This window comes from Manis pentadactyla, chromosome 11 (genome assembly GCF_030020395.1).
Source record: "Manis pentadactyla isolate mManPen7 chromosome 11, mManPen7.hap1, whole genome shotgun sequence".
NCBI lineage: Eukaryota > Metazoa > Chordata > Mammalia > Pholidota > Manidae > Manis > Manis pentadactyla.
In genome coordinates this window covers 63,658,210-63,677,054 of record NC_080029.1, presented here as the reverse complement: position 1 = coordinate 63,677,054, position 18,845 = coordinate 63,658,210, and the positions used below count along the sequence as shown (strand labels likewise).

At 32.7% G+C, this 18,845-nt stretch overlaps 1 protein-coding gene across 5 annotated transcripts in view; it reads right to left on the bottom strand.

The window, feature by feature from the left end:
* The window catches only part of RALGAPA1 (Ral GTPase activating protein catalytic subunit alpha 1), a 272,386-nt gene that overhangs the window by 104,326 nt on the left and 149,215 nt on the right, over positions 1–18,845 (bottom strand). For all 5 annotated transcript variants that reach the window (XM_036881215.2, XM_057488494.1, XM_057488495.1 and 2 more), the window contains 6 exons: positions 18,582–18,640; positions 15,458–15,566; positions 14,065–14,175; positions 3,347–3,415; positions 1,096–1,230; positions 497–680 (listed from right to left, as the gene is read on the bottom strand). In XM_036881215.2, the coding sequence (XP_036737110.2) occupies positions 497–680; positions 1,096–1,230; positions 3,347–3,415; positions 14,065–14,175; positions 15,458–15,566; positions 18,582–18,640 (667 nt within the window). The remainder of the gene's footprint in view (positions 1–496; positions 681–1,095; positions 1,231–3,346; positions 3,416–14,064; positions 14,176–15,457; positions 15,567–18,581; positions 18,641–18,845) is intronic.

The window sequence follows — 18,845 nt, the reverse complement described above, 5'->3', positions numbered from 1 at the left end:
GAAAAGAAAGAAAATGTTACCAAGTTTACTATGTACCAAGAACTGTACAAAGGGTTTTACACATATTATCTTATTTAATACTCAAAACAACCCAATGAGGGAATGAATACTATTATCTCCCTCTAATAAATAGGGAAACAGACATAGTAACTTGGCTACTAGATAATCAAAATTCAATACCATGACTATGAGACTCCAAAGCTAAATCTCTTGTCCAATTATATAAATCCTATGGTATGCAAAGTAAAACATCAAAAAGAACTTAGAAGAATAACATAGCTAGAATACAAGGGGTATTTCACCACATACAGTCTTATTAAGTAATTGTGTTTCTAAAGTTATTTTCTTAAACTAAAAGTGAACTCTGCTACACCATGCATGAGGAGGTAAACAACTACTAAGTAACATACTCTCCTCCATCATTTCTACCCATGACCTCACATCATACCGTGAGAGAACCCAAGCAACAATTTGTCCTATAGAGAATTCATTTTACCTTCTGTTACTGGCTGGAGTTTAGAAGATCGTTCTGAATCAGGAGAATGCAAAGGTTCAGGTTCTTTCAGACTTTCCAAATGCATAAAAGGATCATAATCTACAGATGCCAAATCTGAGAGGCTTATTGGAAAATACCTTGGATTGCTAAAACACTGAACTCCATAAACACATCCATGTAATACCTGAAAATATATGGGGAAAAATACAGCAAGTTTTCCTTCCAGTGAAAATAAAGAAATACAGGGAAAAGGAGAATAAAATTCAACTGGTAACACAAGAGCTTAACAAAAATTTCAAATATTTTAAAACTTAGCTCTTCAATCAAGGTAAAATTTAATATGTCTTAAAGAGTAGAATTAGTAAAATTTAACTAATGATTCTCATATTTAACAAAGATTTGATTCCTTCCATATTTTGCAATGAAACAGTGTCTTATAGGAAGTACTTTATAATTATCCTTAGGTACTGTAAGGTAAATCTATGTTCTCAGAAAATATCTAGCTCTAAAACAATGAAAATGTAATACTAAGAAATGTTATTTCTTTAGGTTTAAAAGACCCTTAGTTACCATATGAGTAATATAGCAAAGAAGTATACCTTATAAATGCAGTTGAGGACAGATTTTTCTAATTTGTCATTTTCTGCTCCTGTAGCATGGACTGGTTGGAGCAGTGTCTTTAGAGGTAAGGCCATGATCCAGTCCAGAAGGCACAGAAGTAGGGATACTACCAGCTGTAACAACAAAAAAGATCATTATTATTGTAAATTCATAACATAATAGCTCAACACTGAACAGAAATTCACCAATTTACTGTTTTCTAAAATTTATTTCAGTAACTATCATCATTAATGTTTACCTAGATCTAACAATTTTAAGAAGTTGTGTATGAACATTATTGTGGGCTTCTCCCTTAGCATGGCATCCAAGGTCCTTCATATCCTGACCCCTTCCTGCCTCTAATGCCTTATTTTTATACACTTCACATCCTATAATGTGGAATTGCCTATTGTTTCCCACAATAAACCAAGCGATATTATACCTCCATGATTTTACACATGCTGTTCACTCTGCCTGGAGTAACTCTGTTTTTCCATTTACGTAGAAAGCCCTATTAATTTTTAAGGAAGCTTTTCTCTAACAAGCCCTTCTGCCTCAATAGGTAATTACTTCCTCCTCAATCCTACCTTGGATTTTACACATTTTCCTACTTTTTATAGTGAGCACTTATTATATTGGATTGCCTTACTTGCCTCTCTAATCTTCAAAAGCCATGAGATCAGGGACTATATTATTTGTATCTGTTTAACTAGTCCAAAGCACAATACTACACACACATTTTTGTGATCATTGTGTTTAGTGAATTAAATGAGCAAGGAACAAAACCTTGGTAGTGGAGATTTTTCATATTACTAGCTAGGCCTTTGGAAAATAAAAATGATCTAGAAGAAGATACCTAATGTTATACAGACATTGTTCACAAACTGGATTTGGAATTCGACTAATCTAAGACATTAAAATGAAGGACTCCTGGTGAAAAATGGAGTATATGCATCTTTTAAAGGCGAGGAAAAGTATTTATTATGAGCTACACAATCTGACCAAATAAATGGGTTTTAAACTGAACAGGAAAGGAATAAAAAATTCTGAGGTAAACTCATGAAATTAGTGATATGGAGGAAGACAGCAGGAATAACATTTGGAAAAACCAAGTGTGTAAAAGGTACATAAGCTATACAAGAAAATAAAAGGTCCAGAAACATAATTATAGTTTCAGAGTTCTGTAAATAATGGGCAAAACATAGTAAAAATACTTGAGACTTCAACACAATATGATTAAGAGGTAATAATACTGAGATCTGGAGAAGATAACTCAAGACTGGGATATGAAAATAGAAAGAAGTAGAATAATTTTCAGAGGAAACTAACAGAATTTAAAGCAGCATTGTCTAATGGAACTTTGTGGAACAATGGAAATGGTGTATATTTTTATATTTGCCTATGTGGCTACTGAACACTTGCAATGTGGCTAGTATAAATAAGGAATTAAGTTTTTAATGTAAACTTTAAATTTAATTTTTTTTTAAACTTGAAGTAACGTGGTTAGTAGCTTCCATCCTGGGCAGAATTACTGTATCATGTTTAATGTACAATGCCTGGTATATAATAAATATTGACAAACATATGAGCAGTAACTGTAACTGGTAAAGAAGGACTTTAAAATTACAATTAATTTGTTGTAAAAGTCTGTAAGAGAAGATGGCTATAACTGATGAAGAAATGCAGAATTTCAGGAAAGGTATGGAAACTATTTAAAAAATCCCAATAGAAATTTTAGACTGATAAATACAATACCTGAAATAATTAAAGGCATCTCATAATGAATTTACTGAGGTAAATACAAACTTGTAGAGTTTTTTGGTGGCTAAAGGTATGATTTCTCCTAAGTACCATATTATATTATATGTACTCTCCTTAAAGTACACTCCTATTTCTTTACTTTCCACCATTAATAATTATACGAAGATGCATGGATACCTTCTGCATTGATGAATTCCTCAGAATTAGTAATTTTCAGGCATAGACAAGAAAATAATTTGGCAGGATAAAGTGAAATAATTATAAATGGACGGAATGTCCTCCAAGGTTCCTTACAGCCCTTAGATGCAAAGACTTTACCAAATGACCATGATTAACTTGAAATCTGAATTAAAATGTTTTGCATTGTAATTGATTTTAAACATAAGATGAACTGATGTTTACCATACAAGTATGTATTTTTTGCAATTTTAAAATACAAGTATTTTACCAGATAACCACATATTAAATATCAAACAAAATTTAAATTACCCTTTTGTCCATTTCATAAGATGAAGCTTCTGTACTTGGCAAAAGATGGGTAATAGTAGCTATTAGGATCTGTAGGTGAGAAAAAAAAAGCTCAAAATATGCTGAACTAATGGTGCATCCTGGAACTTAACATGTTAATGCTAAACTGACAAAAAAATCTATTGCTGAAAGTTTACTATAAATACATTGACACTCCTATTTCAAAGTAATTTTTAATAGGTAAGCTTTTCAAATACACTTAATTATCAATCACTCACAATTTTCATGTATTGAACCAATGCTCTGTCAACTATAAATTGATTTCTTACAAATTCAATCCATGAATCATTATGTATAAGCACTGATTGTGTATGTTAATAGAAGTTATTGATAGGCAAAAAGAATAATTAAAAACTATCTGTAATTATATCACCCAAGAAATCTACTTTGCTGAACGTATTAGGTGTAGAAGGAATGTACCTCAATGTAATAAAGACCATTTACACAAGCCAACAACTAACATCATTCTCAATGGTGAACAGTTAAAAGCCTTTCCTCTAAGGTCAGAAATAAGACAAGGATGCCCACAACTGTCATTTCTATTCAACAGAGTACTGGAAATCCTACCACAGCAATTAGGCAACAAGAAGAAATAAAAGGCATCAAAATCTGAAAGGAAGAAGTAAAATTATTTGTTTGCAGATGACATTATCTTAAATACTGGAAACCTTAACCACCAAAAAACTGCTAGAACTAACAACTGAATTCACTAAAGTTTTAATATACAAAATCAACTTACAAAAGATCAGTTGCATTTCTATACAGTAACAATGAACTATCAGAGAAATTAAGAAAGACATCCCATTTACAATAGCATTGAAATCAATAGAATACTTAGGAATAAATTAACCAAGGAGGTGAAAGACCTATAATGCTGAAAACAATGATGAATGAAATTGACAAAGACACAGATAAATGGAAAGATATTTCATGTTATATGTTGGAAGAAGTAATAATGTTCAATTGTTCAGACTATCCACAGTGATGTACAGATTCAATGCAATCTCTATAAAAATTCCAATGGCAATTTTTCAGAAACAGAAAAAACTATCCTAAAATCTACACAGAACCACACACAAACACCCACAAAAAATCAGAGCCAAATCAATAGTAATCAAAACATGGAACTGACAATAAGTTACTGACATAAAAACAGGCACACAGAGCAGTGGATCAGAATAGAGAACCTAGATATAAAGCCATATATACACAGTCAACTTAACTTTGACTCAGGTGTCAATAATATAAAATGGGTAAAGGATAGTTTCTTCAATAAATAATGTTGGGAAAACAGGATACCCATATGCAAAAAATGAAACTGAGCCCCTTCTTACATCACACACAAAAACTGATATGAATCAAAGACTTAAATGTAAGACCTAAAACCATAAAATTCCTAGAAGAAAACACAGGGAAAATAATTTCTGACATTGGTCTTAGTATTGATTTGTTGGATAAGACACCAACAGCATGGGCAACAAAAGCTAAAATAAACAAGTGGAACCACATCAAACTAAGGAGTTTCTTCAGCACAGCAAAGGAAACAATAGATTGAAAAAGCAATGATGGAATGGGAGAAAATATTTCCAAACCATATATCTGGATAAGGGGCTAATATCCAAAATATATAAAGAACCCATACAACTTAACAGAAAAAAAAAAAAAGTAAGTTATCCAATTAAAAACTGGGCAAAGGCCCTGAATAGACATTTTTCTAGAGAAGACATTCAAATGGTTAATAAGTATATGAAAAGGTACTCCACATACTGATCATTAGGGAAATGCAAATCAAAACCACAATGATATCATCACCTCACATATGTTAAGAAGGCTATTTTCAAAAGGACAAGAGAAAGAGATGTTGGTGAGGATGCAGACTACAGGGAACTCATACACTACTGGTGGGAGTGTAACCTGATACAACCATTATGGAAAACAGTAAGGTGGTTCCTCAAAAAATTAGAAATAGAACCACCATATGATCCAGTAATTCCACTTCTGGGTATATATCTGAAAGAAAGGAAAATCAATATCTCAAAGAGATACCTGCATACCTGGGTTCACTACAACATTATTCACAATAGCCAAGATATGGAAACAACATAAAGATACTTCAATGGATGAATTAAAAAAACGTGGTCTGTATAGAAACACAAACATAGAAAATGGAATATTACACAGTCATCAAAAAGGAAATCTTGTTGTTTGTGACAACATGGATGAACCTGGAGGCATTATGCTATGTGAAATAAGCCAAGCAGAGAAGGACAAATACTGTATGGTATCCCTTATATGTATAATGTAATTAAAAACAAAAACAAAAATGAAGCTGATTTCATAGAAACAGAATGGAATAGTGGTTGTCAGGGCCAGGAGGGAGAGGAGGGAATGAGAGAGATGTAGGTCAAAGGGTACAAGCATTCAATTATAACAAGTTCTGATGATTCAATGTTCAAACTTGTGACTACAACTAGTCATATGATACTGAGTATCTGAAAGTTTCTAAGAGCAGACCTTATGTATCTCACCATAAAAAAAGAGTTAACTCTGTGAAATGTATGTGTTAATTATTTTGATCTTGGTAATCATTCCGTAATATTGAACCATCATGTTGTATACTTTAAATATACACAATGATATGTGTCAATTTTTCCTCAATAAAATTGGGGAGAAAAAATAAAGAAATCTACTATCTTTTCCATATGTTTCTGTATGAACCTATGTATGTGTATATAACGTGTGTGTGTGTGTGTATGTGCATATGCGGAAATATATGCTTTTAACAAAAACTATATTTACAGTGTGGCTTTTATAACATTAACGTAAGCTAAATACTACATAAATAAATTTTATACAGAAATTTTGCAGTAAAAAATTTTGCTAAAAGAAGGCAAAATACTCAAATAGTATTATCATTTACCCTTGAAATCTCTTTATCCTATTCAATTTTTTATGTGCACATTAAAAACATATAAGGGGTATATTTATTGTTATTTTTCTGGTATGCTATTACTTTCATAAGTTATTGTTACAATGAATCAAGTAGAAAAATTCTTCTAGATATACCTTACACAGTAAGAAGTTTTACTCACTAGTAGAATCTAATATATTAGATGAACCTGCTTAATACTGGTAAAAGAATTAGACTTCTATTCCTAACTATGCAAATTAGTAACCATTAGTAAAACGCTCCACTAATTTGGGATTTCACTCCTGCATTCAACTAGAGGTAGACTGTAATAATGTTATGTTAATCTGCAGCCATTTGCCACTATAATATATAGTGAAGCAATTTTCAAAACTGCACACTTCAGAAGGACTTAGGTAAGTATTAGTAACATATAAACTGATAAAGAAAAGAAGGGAAAGGATTTGGAGGCTTTTAAATGAAAAAAAACCAAAACCTGCTTGCCTAAAGAACCTTAGTTTTCAAATAGAATAATCAATTTTGAAGAACAAAATTTTTGAAAGTTTTACTACTAAGTGACATACATATGCATTCACTTTTACATTCAGTTATCATGTCCCTCATGATAATGGTAACAGCTGCAGCCAACATTTATTAAAACTGATATCCCATCATTTTTATGGCAAAAAATGCTAAGTGTTTTTATATGTATTTTTTCATTTAGTCTTCAGCAACTCTGTGAGGTAGACATTTTTATCCTAAATGTAAAGGGAAAAAAACAATTCAGAGAGCTAAGTAACTTGTTCATATTAACAAAGTGATAAAGAGGCAGAGTCAGGCATTAGGAAAACCAAGTAGTGTCTGACCTCAAACGCCAACTTTTAACCATAACAACATATTCAACTCAACAGATATTTACAGAGTTCTACATGAATGTCACTATAAGCACAAAAAATAATAAAGAAAAAAAGATGCCCTTGGCTTAAAACAGCTTAGAATTTGTACACAAATATATTTAGTGCTATAATGGAGGCTGTCAATGTGGCTAAGTGGGAAAAGTCTAGACTTGAAATCTTAAAGACTTGGGTTTGAACTCTGTTACTGTCTACCCGATAAGCTTGTGACTTTACATTAATACTAAATCCTCAGTTCTCTCATCTTAAAAGTGTGGACAGGAAATGGTTCACCTCAAGACTTTTACCAATTAAATGACAGGGGATGGAAAAAAATGGTAAAGTAGTAGTAAGGCAAGGTGGAAACTTCCTCCTACACACAGCAACTGGGGTTCCACCTCAAAGGAGAACAAGGTACTGGACACTAAAGAGTCTTGGGCTTCTGGGTACCATAGGGAACCTTCTTCATAAAGGCATTACTTTCTAAACCAGGAAGCATATCAGATCCATCTAATATAAAGGAAGAAACACAGAAACCCTGACAAAATGAGGAGGCAGAGAAATATATTCCAGACAAAACTACCCAGATAAGACACCAGAAACAGGGTTAAATGAAACTGAGATAGCTATCTTCTTGATAAAGATTTCAAAGTAAGAAGTCATAAATATTCTCAGTAATCTGCAGAAAAGTATTGAAGCTCTTAGGGAGGACTTAAACAAAGAGATACAAGAGCTGAAAAAGAGCCACTCAGAGATGAAGAATACAGTAACTGAAATGAAATATATAGTGGAAGGAATGAATAATAGGTTGCTGCAAGTAAAGGACAAAATCATTGAGATGAAAATTAGAGAACAGGAACACAACAAAGCTGAGAAAAGAGAGAAAAAAGAATTTCTAGGAATGAAAAAGGATTAAGAGGGCTGTGTGACCAATCCAAATGAAACAATATTCACATAATAGGGGTCCCAGAATGAGAAAAGAGATAAAAAGGGATAGAAAGTCTCTTGAGGAAATAACTGTTGTAAACTTTCCCAAACTGGGATGGAAATAGACACTCAGGTCATGGAAGCACAGAGAGCCCCTAATAAAAGGAACCCCAGGAAGACAACACCAAGGCATATAATAATTAAAATGGCAAAGACCAAAGATAAGGAGAGAGTGCTGAAAGCAGCCAGAGAGAGAAAAAAAAGATTACTTATAAAGGAAATCCCATCAGGCTAACAGCAGACTTCACAGCAGAAGTATTACAGGCCAGAAGGGAGTGGCATGGTGGAGTTAATGTAATGAAAAAGAAGGACCTCCAACCAAGAATCTTCTACCTGGCAAGATTATCATTCAAATGTGAAGCAGGGATTAAACCATTTCCAGACAAACAAAAGTTGAAGGAATTCACCACCACTAAGCCAGACTTACAGGATATGTTAAAGGGACTGCTGTAGATGGAAATGTCCTAAGGCTAAATAACTTTCACCAGTGAAAATAAGCCCACAGTGAAGGTAGTGGACCAACTCATCACCAAGCAAATATGAAACTGAAATTAAAACAAAAGAAGAAAAATCAACTACTCACAAAATCAGTCAAAAGATACACAAAAAGTGAAGACTATGGCATCTAATATGAAAAACAGTGGAGAAGGAAGGAAAAGGTACCTTTAGATTGTGTTTGAAATAGAGTAATCAGAAATTTAAGACAGACTATCACATAGTAATGAACCTACCCTTGAACAGTTAACCACAAAACTAAAGCCTACAATAAATATATACACACAAAAGTAAATAAATTAAAAAACAGAAATCCAATTACAACACTAAAGAAACTCATCAATAACGAGGAATGTAGAGAGGAAGAAAGGAAGAAAGTACATATCTATCAATAATCACCTTAAATATAAATGGACTGAAGGCACCAATCAAAAGACATAGAATGGTAGAATGGATAAGGAAAGAGGACCCATCTATATGCTGCCTACAAGAGACTCATTTCAGACCCAAAGACATGCACAGACTAAAAGTGAAGGGATGGAAAAAGATATTCCATGCAAGTAATAGGGAGAAAAAAGCAGGATTAGCAGTACTTATATCAGATAAAATTTATTTCAAAACAAAGAAAATAATGAGACAAAGAAGGACACTGCATAATGATATAGGGATCAGTCCAACAAAAGGATATAACCATTATAAATATCTATGCACACAACACAGAAGCACCTAAATACGTGAAATAAATACTAACAGAGTTAAAGGGGGAAACAGACTGCAACACATTCATTTAAAGAGACTTTAATATACCACTCACATCAATAGACAGATCAACCAGACAGAAAATTAACAAGGAAACAGAGGCACTGAACAATACAATAGATCAAATGAACTTAACAGATATCTACAGAACACTCCCAAAAGCAGCAGGATACACATTTTTCTCAAGTGTACATGGAATTTTCTCAAGAAGAGATCACATACTAGGCCATAAGAACACCCTCATGAAATTAAAAAAGACTGAAATTGTATCAGACCACAATGGTATTAAACTAGAAATAAATTATACAAGAAAACAAACAGACAAACACATGAGGGCTAAGCAACATGCTTCTAAATGATCAATGGATCAATGAACAAATTTAAACAGAAATCAAGCTATACATGGAGAGAAATGAAAACAAAAACACAAGAGCACAAAATCTGTGGGAGGTGACAAATGCAGTTCTATGAAGAAAGTAAACAGCAACACAGGCTTACCTCAAGAAATGAACAATCCCAAGTAAATAGTCCAAAATTGCAATTAAAGAAACTAGAAAAAGAAGAACAAATGAAGCCCAAAGTTCATAGAAGGAGGGACATAATGGAGATCAGAGCAGAAACAGAGAAGAAGAAAACAACAGAAAAAAATCAATGAAATCAGGAGCTGGTTCTTTGAGAAAATAAACAAAATAGATAAACCCCTAGCCAGACATATCAAGAAAAAAAAAGAATGTACACAGATAAACAGAATCAGAAATGAAGAAGGAATAATCATAACGAATACCACAAAAATACAAAGAATTATTAGAGAATACAATGAAAAATTATATGCCAATAAATTGGACAACCTAGAAGAAATGAAAAACTTCCTAGAAAAATACAACCTTCCAAGACTGACCCAGGAAGAAACAGAAAATCTGCACAGACCAATTACAAGCAATGAAATTGAACTGGTAATCAAAAAACTCCCAAACAACAAAAGTCCAAGTCTAGACAGCTTCACAACTGAATTCTATCTAACATTTAAAAAGAGCTAATGTCCATCCTTCTTAAAGTATTCCAAAAAGTAGAAGCAGGAGGAATACTTCCAAACTCATTCTATGAAGCCAATATCACTTTTATTCCAAAATGAGACAAAGACACTACAAAAAAAAAGAAAATTACAGACCAGTATCCCTGATGAACATAGATGCAAAAATCCTCAACAAAATACTAGCAAACCGAATTAAAAAATACAGCAAAAAGATCATCCATCATGACTAAGTGGGATTTACTCCAGGGATGCAAGGATGGTAAAATATTTGTAAATCAATCAGTATCATACACCACATTAAGAAAAAGGAAAAAACCATGTAATCATATCAATAGATGCTGAAAAAGCATCTGACAAATTCAACATTTATTCATAAAACTCTCATAAAAATGGGTACAGAGGGTACATAACTGAACATAATAAAGGGCATATACAACAAACCCATAGCTAACATTATACTTAGCAAAAAGCTGAAAGCTTTGCCTCCAAGATCAGAAGCAAGACAGGGATGCCCACTCTCACCACTTTTACTAAACATTGTACTGGAGGTTCTAGCCACAGCAATCAGATAACACAAAGAGATGAAAGGCATTCAAATTAGTAAGGAAGAAGTTAAACTGTCACTATATGCAGATGACATGATATTATACATAGAAAACCCTAAAGAATCCAACCAAAAACTACTAGAACTAATCACTGAATTCAGCAAAGTTGCAGGATACAAAATGAATACACAGAAATCTGTTGCATTTCTGTATACTGACAACAAACTAGCAGAAAGAGAAATCAGGAAAACAACTCCATTTACAATTACATCAAAAAATATAAAATACCTAGGAATAAACCTAACCAAGGAGGTGAAAGACCTATACTCTGAAAACTACAAGACACTCCTGAGAGAAATTAAAGAAGACACTAATAAATGGAAATTTATACTGTGCTCATGGAGAAGAATTAGTATTATCAAAATGGCCATCCTGCCCAAAGCAATTTACAGACTGAATGCAAAACCTATCAAAATACCAACAGCACTGCTCAATGAACTAGAACAAGTAGTTCTAAAATTCATATGGAACCACAAAAGACCCCGAATAGCCAAAGCAATCCTAAGAAGAACAAAGCTGGGAGGATCACACTCTGACTTCAAGCTCTACTACAAAGCTACAGTAATCAAAACAATTTGGTACTGGCACAAGAATAGACCCATAGATCAATGGAACAGAACAGAGAGCCCATATATAAACCCACGCATATAAGGTTGTTAATGTATGATAAAGAAGCCATGAATATGCAGTGGGGAAAAGAGAGCCTCTTCAACAACTTATGCTGGGAAAACTGAACAGCTACATATAAGAGAATGAAACTGGATTGTTATCTAACTTCATATACAAAACTGAACTCAAAATGGATCAAAGACCTGAATTAAGTCACAAAACCATAGAACTCTTAGAAGAAAACATAGGCAAAAATCTCTTGTATAAGCATGAGCAATTTTTTCCTGAATACATCTCCTTGGGCAAGGGAAACAAAAAATGAACAAGTGGGACTACAAACTAAAAAGCTTCCATACAGCAAAGGACACCATCAGCAGAATAAAAAAATTATCCTAGAGTATGGGAGAATATATTTGTAAACAACTCACCTGATAAAGGGTTAACATTCAAAATATATAAAGAACTCATATGCTTTAACACCCAAAACACAAATAACCCAATTAAAAATGGGCAGAGGACCTGAACAGACACTTCTCCAAAGAAATACAAATGGCCAGCAGGCACATGAAGAGATGCTCCACATCATTAATCATCAGGGAAATGAAAATCAAAACCACAATAAGATATCACCTTACACCAGTCAGACTGCCACTATCCAAAAGACAAGAAATAACAATTTTTGGTGAGGATGTGGTGAAACGGGGACCTTCCTACACTGTTGGTGGGAATGTAAATTGGTACAACCACTGCGGAAAGCAGTATGGAAGGTCCTCAAAAAAACTAAGAATACCATTCGATCCAGGAATTCCACTTTCAGGACTTTACCCAAAGAAAACAAAATCTCTGATTCAAAAAGATATATGCACCCCTATGTTTATTGCCACACAATTTCCAACAGCCAAGATATGGAAGCAACCTAAGTGTCCATCAATAGATGAATGGATAAAGAAGAGGTGGTACATATACACAATGGAATATTATTCAGCCATAAGAAGAAAACAAATCCTACCATTTGCAACATGGATGCATCCAGAGGGTATTAGGTTCAGTGAAATAAGCCAGGCAAAGAAAGACAAATACTGTATGATTTAATGGAATCACAAAAACAAATTTAATTTGTTTATGGAATATAAAAGCAAAGCAAAACAGAATTAACAAAATAGCAGTAGACTCACAGACACTGAGAAGTGACTAGTGGTTACCATTGGGGAGGGCAAGGGGTTGTGGGTTCGAATGGTAAGGGGGATAAAGGGGCACAAACATTTTCAATCATAATGTAAGTTGGTCACAGGGATAGTAGTATAGCATGGAGTATATGGTCAGTGATTCTGTAACATCATTCTATGCTGACAGATAGTAACCACACTAGAGGGGTGAGGATTTAATTATGTAACTGTGGAACTACTGTGTTATATACTTGAAACCAAAATAAGATTGTGTATCAATGATACTTCAATTAAAAAACAAGCAAAAGAATTAAATGAAATAATATATGAAAAGGTAACTGGTATAGTTACTGGTATATACTGATACTTAATAAATATTAATTACCATCTTTCCTGAAAATATTACAAAGAACATGAAGATAAGAAAGATAAATTTTGGTTAGAGAGAATAGGAAAGGATTCTTTTTTTTTCAGCAGATGTTATTTAGACCAATCTACTGAAAGATGAGGGGTTAATGTATTTCAGGTAGGAACAAGAGAGTGAGGGGTATATTCTGGGACAGTAAGCCAATTCAGGTACCTGGCCCACAGGGTACTAAAGGAATCTGTACATGATTCTGAAAGATGGGCTGGGTGCTCATCTGGAGGCCTAAAATTCCCAGCTAAAGGATTTGGGTCTTACTTTACAGGCAAAGGAAAACCACTCAGAGATTTTTGTTTTTTTTCAAGTAAGTAAGCCAGAATCATGTGATGTGAGGGATGACTTGGAGGGGAACACCTCAGAAGTCAGGAAACCAGTTAGAAGGCTATTACAGTGTGAAGGGCTGAAATATGTCCAGTGTTGTAGGAAGCACAGGAGACTCAGAATTAGAATGAAAAAAATGAAGAGGAAAGGAAAGGAATGAACCATAATAATGTCCTGATTTTGATAACTGGAGGAATGGTATGTTTTTTTACCTAAGAGAAGTAATGAAGCTAAATATTCACTTACAAATTCAGTGGAAATTATAAATTTGCATGTAGTATTTAAAACTAAGAATATAATCTACTATAAAATATAAAAGGACTGTCATGAACTTTGATACATCAAAAAGCACCCTAGGTTCCCATTATTTCTGTATGCAAAACATAAAGAAAACTATTACATAGTGTTGTATTTCAAGGAATGCAAATCTAAGGATCTTTAACAAGGTTATAGTAAGAAATAATTGAGAAGTTCCTTACCTGAATAATTTTCAAGGGAGAGTCAGGCTGATAAATCTGAAGTCTAGGTACATAATGAACCAGCATGTGAAGCATGTTACAAGCTACCTGGGCTACTGTTTTATTAGTAAACTGTAATAACAATAATAACAAAAAACATTGTTATAAAAAATTACTTCGTGAACTACTATACATTAATGTGTTAGCTGCTGAAAAATTTTAAATTTCAACATGCTTTTTGTCACTCTGTATTTATGTTTATTAAAATACATTAGAAAGATATACAGATACAAAATAAAAAGCCACAACACATTCCAAAGACACAAGTAACTTTATATTTAATTTGTAAAGTTTGTCCTCATTAAAGTTTTATTCCATTTTCTCTTACCTGAATTTCTGTAATGACCTCTAAACTGCTTATCTTGTTATCGATCTTTTCCCCATCCCAATCTACTATATACACTACTTCCAAATTAATCTAAAGAACTGCTCTCATGATGATATTCTCTATGCTTAAAACTGTTAGATGACTGAGTATACCCAGTGATATAAAGTCAAACTTTTTACGCTTAACTTTCTATGACCAAATCTTACTCTTCAAGCCCTGACCAAATGTCTCCTCTTTCCAAAGTGTTCTCTGATACCCAAGTCAAAGTGATCTCTGCTTCCTCTGAACTCAATCAACAGTTTATATGTTCCTTTTAGCTACTATATTATTAATCTCTTGAGTTTAGTATTTAATTTTTATTTTCATTCTGGTATTCCTCAGTCTTCCTAGCAAAGCGCCTCAAACATACTCAGAAATATCGGTCAAATAAGTAATATTTGTACTTATCATGTTCAGAGTTCTATGCAGATACAATATTACAAAGTCTGCAGATAGAAACAGTATCATGTATCCTTTCACAAACAAAAAATATCCATTTATCATTCAGACTTTCCAAATAATTAGGTAATTATTTCTGAACAAATCTTATTCTGATTAGAAAGAGGGCATTTAACTTGGATGATAAAGCCAAAAAACTGAACAGCACAAGAACTCAGGAAGTAATAAAGATCAATGAGTAGCTTACAAAAATACTGATTAAGAATGATAACCCTCCATATGCTGTTAGATGACTAGTTTTCCTTTTAGGAGTCAACCATATGTGTCTCTTAGGGACAAAACCAGTATATAATACCATAAAAAGTTGAGATAAAATAGGTCATCACTAAAATATCCTAAGTTCAAGGAGTAGGATCACTTTTAAGGAAAAATGATTAAGGAAATAATATAATAATAAATTAATTAAAAACATTTACAAAAATTTTTTTCTATAAGGGCACCTGATATTATTAACATTTGGAGAAAAATAATCATGCATTCTGTACTATCTTAATATATTCCACAAAATACGTTTTTTTTTTTTTTTACCTTTAAGGAGACACAAATCACATTCAGAGCTTCCTTAATTTGAGGATGATTAGATTCATGGACTAGTTCTTCACAAATCCAAATACCTAAACTGCAAAGTGCTACACATCTGCAAAAAAGGCAACCAACAATGATATAAATAAAAGTGGGTAAGCCTTTAAATGAAATGAAACCACCACCAGAACCAAACATCCACAATCAACCAAGACAGACTGAACACACACTGTTTAAATGAATTAATCAGTTTGTTACTCTGCATATTAGCTCTTCTTAGGAAGAGAAAGTGGAAGGAAACATCCCTAAAACTCTAAGCCTAATGATCAATTATAACTTACTTCCAAGTTTATAGGTGGGGATGACACACAGTATCTTTCTAACAAATCTATAGTAACAAATTAATATTGTCATAAAGCTTCCCAAACAAATATGTAACCTGCTTTCAAAAAGGAAAGAGTAATTTTGTTGACTGATAGCAACAAAGTGAATTTAAGGAAAAACATGAAGCTGTTAGGATAAGTCGAATATTATTTACATCTTTTATATTTAACAGTTACAAATTCTTTTTAAAACAAATTGGGAAAATAAAATTTATATACTTTACAAAGGAATTCCAACAGAAACAGAATTTGTAGAATTTTTATTCTGTTCCCTAATGTCTTATGGTTTCATTTCCCTACTTCAAATGCATTTCAGCTTGAAGGGAATTATTTGATGATCAAAATCAGTAAGAATTCTATTAGTATGTTCAAGCCTAAGCTTCTGACAAAGCATAAAATGGTTCTCTCTAAGAATTAAAAAGTCAGCTCCTTCTAGTGTTCTGGTATAATGGCATGTCCTGGTAATGATATTCTTATGTTAAATTCAGCAGAATGCTAAATTTCAGAACAGCTTAATGCAGAAATATTCTTCTTCCTGAACATAGTGGATCAGAAGTTCTTAAACCCCTACTTTAATTCAATCATAGTACTAATGCTACTAAATTATTTACTATAAAGACTACCAGAAAATCTTCTAAGCAAAATCTACTGGTATATTTCTGCCTTACTGTTGCCCACACATATATCTCAGGTAACACTTATAGACTTAAATAACCAAATTTCAGATTTAGGAATGGAAAGAGCTTTAACCCTAAAGTAACAATAAAACCTGAAGTAAAGCAAAGCTCTCTAGGGATGAATCTGACTAAGGTATAGATTATGAGAACAAATGCTTAAGATTATTTTTGTAATAGAGGAGCAAGATCACATGAAAAATGTGTGTGTGTGTGTGTGTGTGTGTGTGTGTGTGTGTGTGTGTGTGTGTGTATGTGTACACTTTCCTATATTCCTCAGGTTGTCAAAATAATCTAGATTATTTCCAGTATGGCTAACTCTGCTCCTGGTCAGATTTTATGGTATATGCTTCTAAAACCTCACATTCCTGAAATGTATAGGAGAACAAGTTTAGAAAATTATTAAGTTCAACTTCTGAGATTTTCCTATACTCTCAATATAAGTTATTGTGTTAATGATTTCCAAGTCTACTTACAGGCATCTATGTTTTAGGCTTCAATATTCTTTCACTTGAGAGGCAACATACTTTAAAAAAAAAAAAAAAAGGAAAAGAGGGGGGCAGAAGATCTAGAATCTGAAGCTCTATGTTCAAATCTGGGTTCTGCCACTTATTATTTATGCATCTAGCAAGGCTCTAAAAACAAACTGCCAAGGTTATATCATGGCCCTGGCCAATTCTGGGTGATAGAGCAGATTAGTTAAATTCTCTGGGCTCCCTCCATCTATAAAAAGGAAGATAAAAATTGTACCTCTCTCTCCTACAGTTGTTGCAAAGATTAAATGAGGTATTAAGGTGTTTAGACTAGGGCTTGGCACATATGAAAGGGCTTTAAAAAAGTTAGCTTTTAAAGCCATCAATTTCTTGCTAGGGAAGTTGGAAAAATTATGATTCCAGTAATTTCTTAAAATTGTGATGAAGATTAAATGAAACAATATTATAGTAAAATCCTTAACTTAAAAGGTTGTCATTATTAACATAGAAAATGCTATGGAAATAATACTGAAAATCTTCAAAACTGGGCTAAAGCTATCAGAAAATGAAAATACAGAATAATGGAAATGACAATGTTATTTTCTGGAGTAGTTATCTAATATCTAATATCTAATATCAAAAAGAATAATTTACTCTAGGATATTTGTTTTTATTAACTCAGCTATTAAGAAAAACATGCCAATGATATAAAAAGCTAGAACTACACACCTCTTAAGCAAATTGTTCATTTAAATTATTATTAGTTACCAGAAAAAGAAGAGGTTTAAGTTATAATTAGAATCCAACTGGTCAAAGCCATGATCTTTACCACTATGAGCCTCAGGTCAAAAAATATGTAGTTGATCAAAAAAGTTGTTTTGCAGAGATAATGTCAGAGTAGTAGTAACACAGACTACTTTTGACACCAATGACAAAGAATTAGCTTCAAGGAATATAAAACATAAATTAGTGATTTGTGGGGAGAAAAAGGAACAGGGTGTGCTATTGGTAACCTGCTGCTTAAATCACAACATTTTTGGGAAAAGTTCAGTAAAACAGAGAAAATGCCACTTTTCACTTCTTAATAAGACATTAAATAAAGGATAACATTCTAAAATCTTATTACTTATACTGTATTTTTTAAAAGTATCTTGATCAAATATTTATAAATACTATTATTTATATAGAAAATAGTATATATACTATTTTCTTAGATATACTACTTTTCACAATAAAAATATTTTCTTTTAATTCGACTCAAAAAACATTCACTGGGTAATTATCACTACATTTCAAGGTACTGCATGAGAGATAGTGACCAACATAATTGGAAGGAAAAGTAAAATGTACTTAAATAAAATTAAAGGAAATCCTTTTAGATACAGAGGGTAAAGATACTGAAAAAGGTAACTAGGATTTTATTTTTTTAATGAAGGTCTGAATCTAAATCATGAAGAAAGTAGTGGTAATTCAAATTTGTACTTCAGAATAGCTTTGGTGTAATCTAAACAATCTGGACTGCTAAATAATTCAATCAACTTCTAAAATAAGATTCCAAGAACAGAATAGTTATGTCAAGTTTTAAGAATATCTGACCTACCGTGCAGGACCAGAGGGCTCATCTCTTGCCGAGCTTAATACAGTTTTGACTATAAGTTCCTAAAATAAAGGGGAGATAGTTAGTAGCAATGACTAAGATTTCATTCATTCATCCAACAAATATTTATTAAATGGCCACTATGGGCCCAGGCACTGTGCCAGCAGCATAGGGATACAATAGTGAAATAAAACAGAGAATCTTTGTTTTCACATACATACTTTAACAGAGTCCAATATTATTCATAAAATTAGCTAAACTAATAAA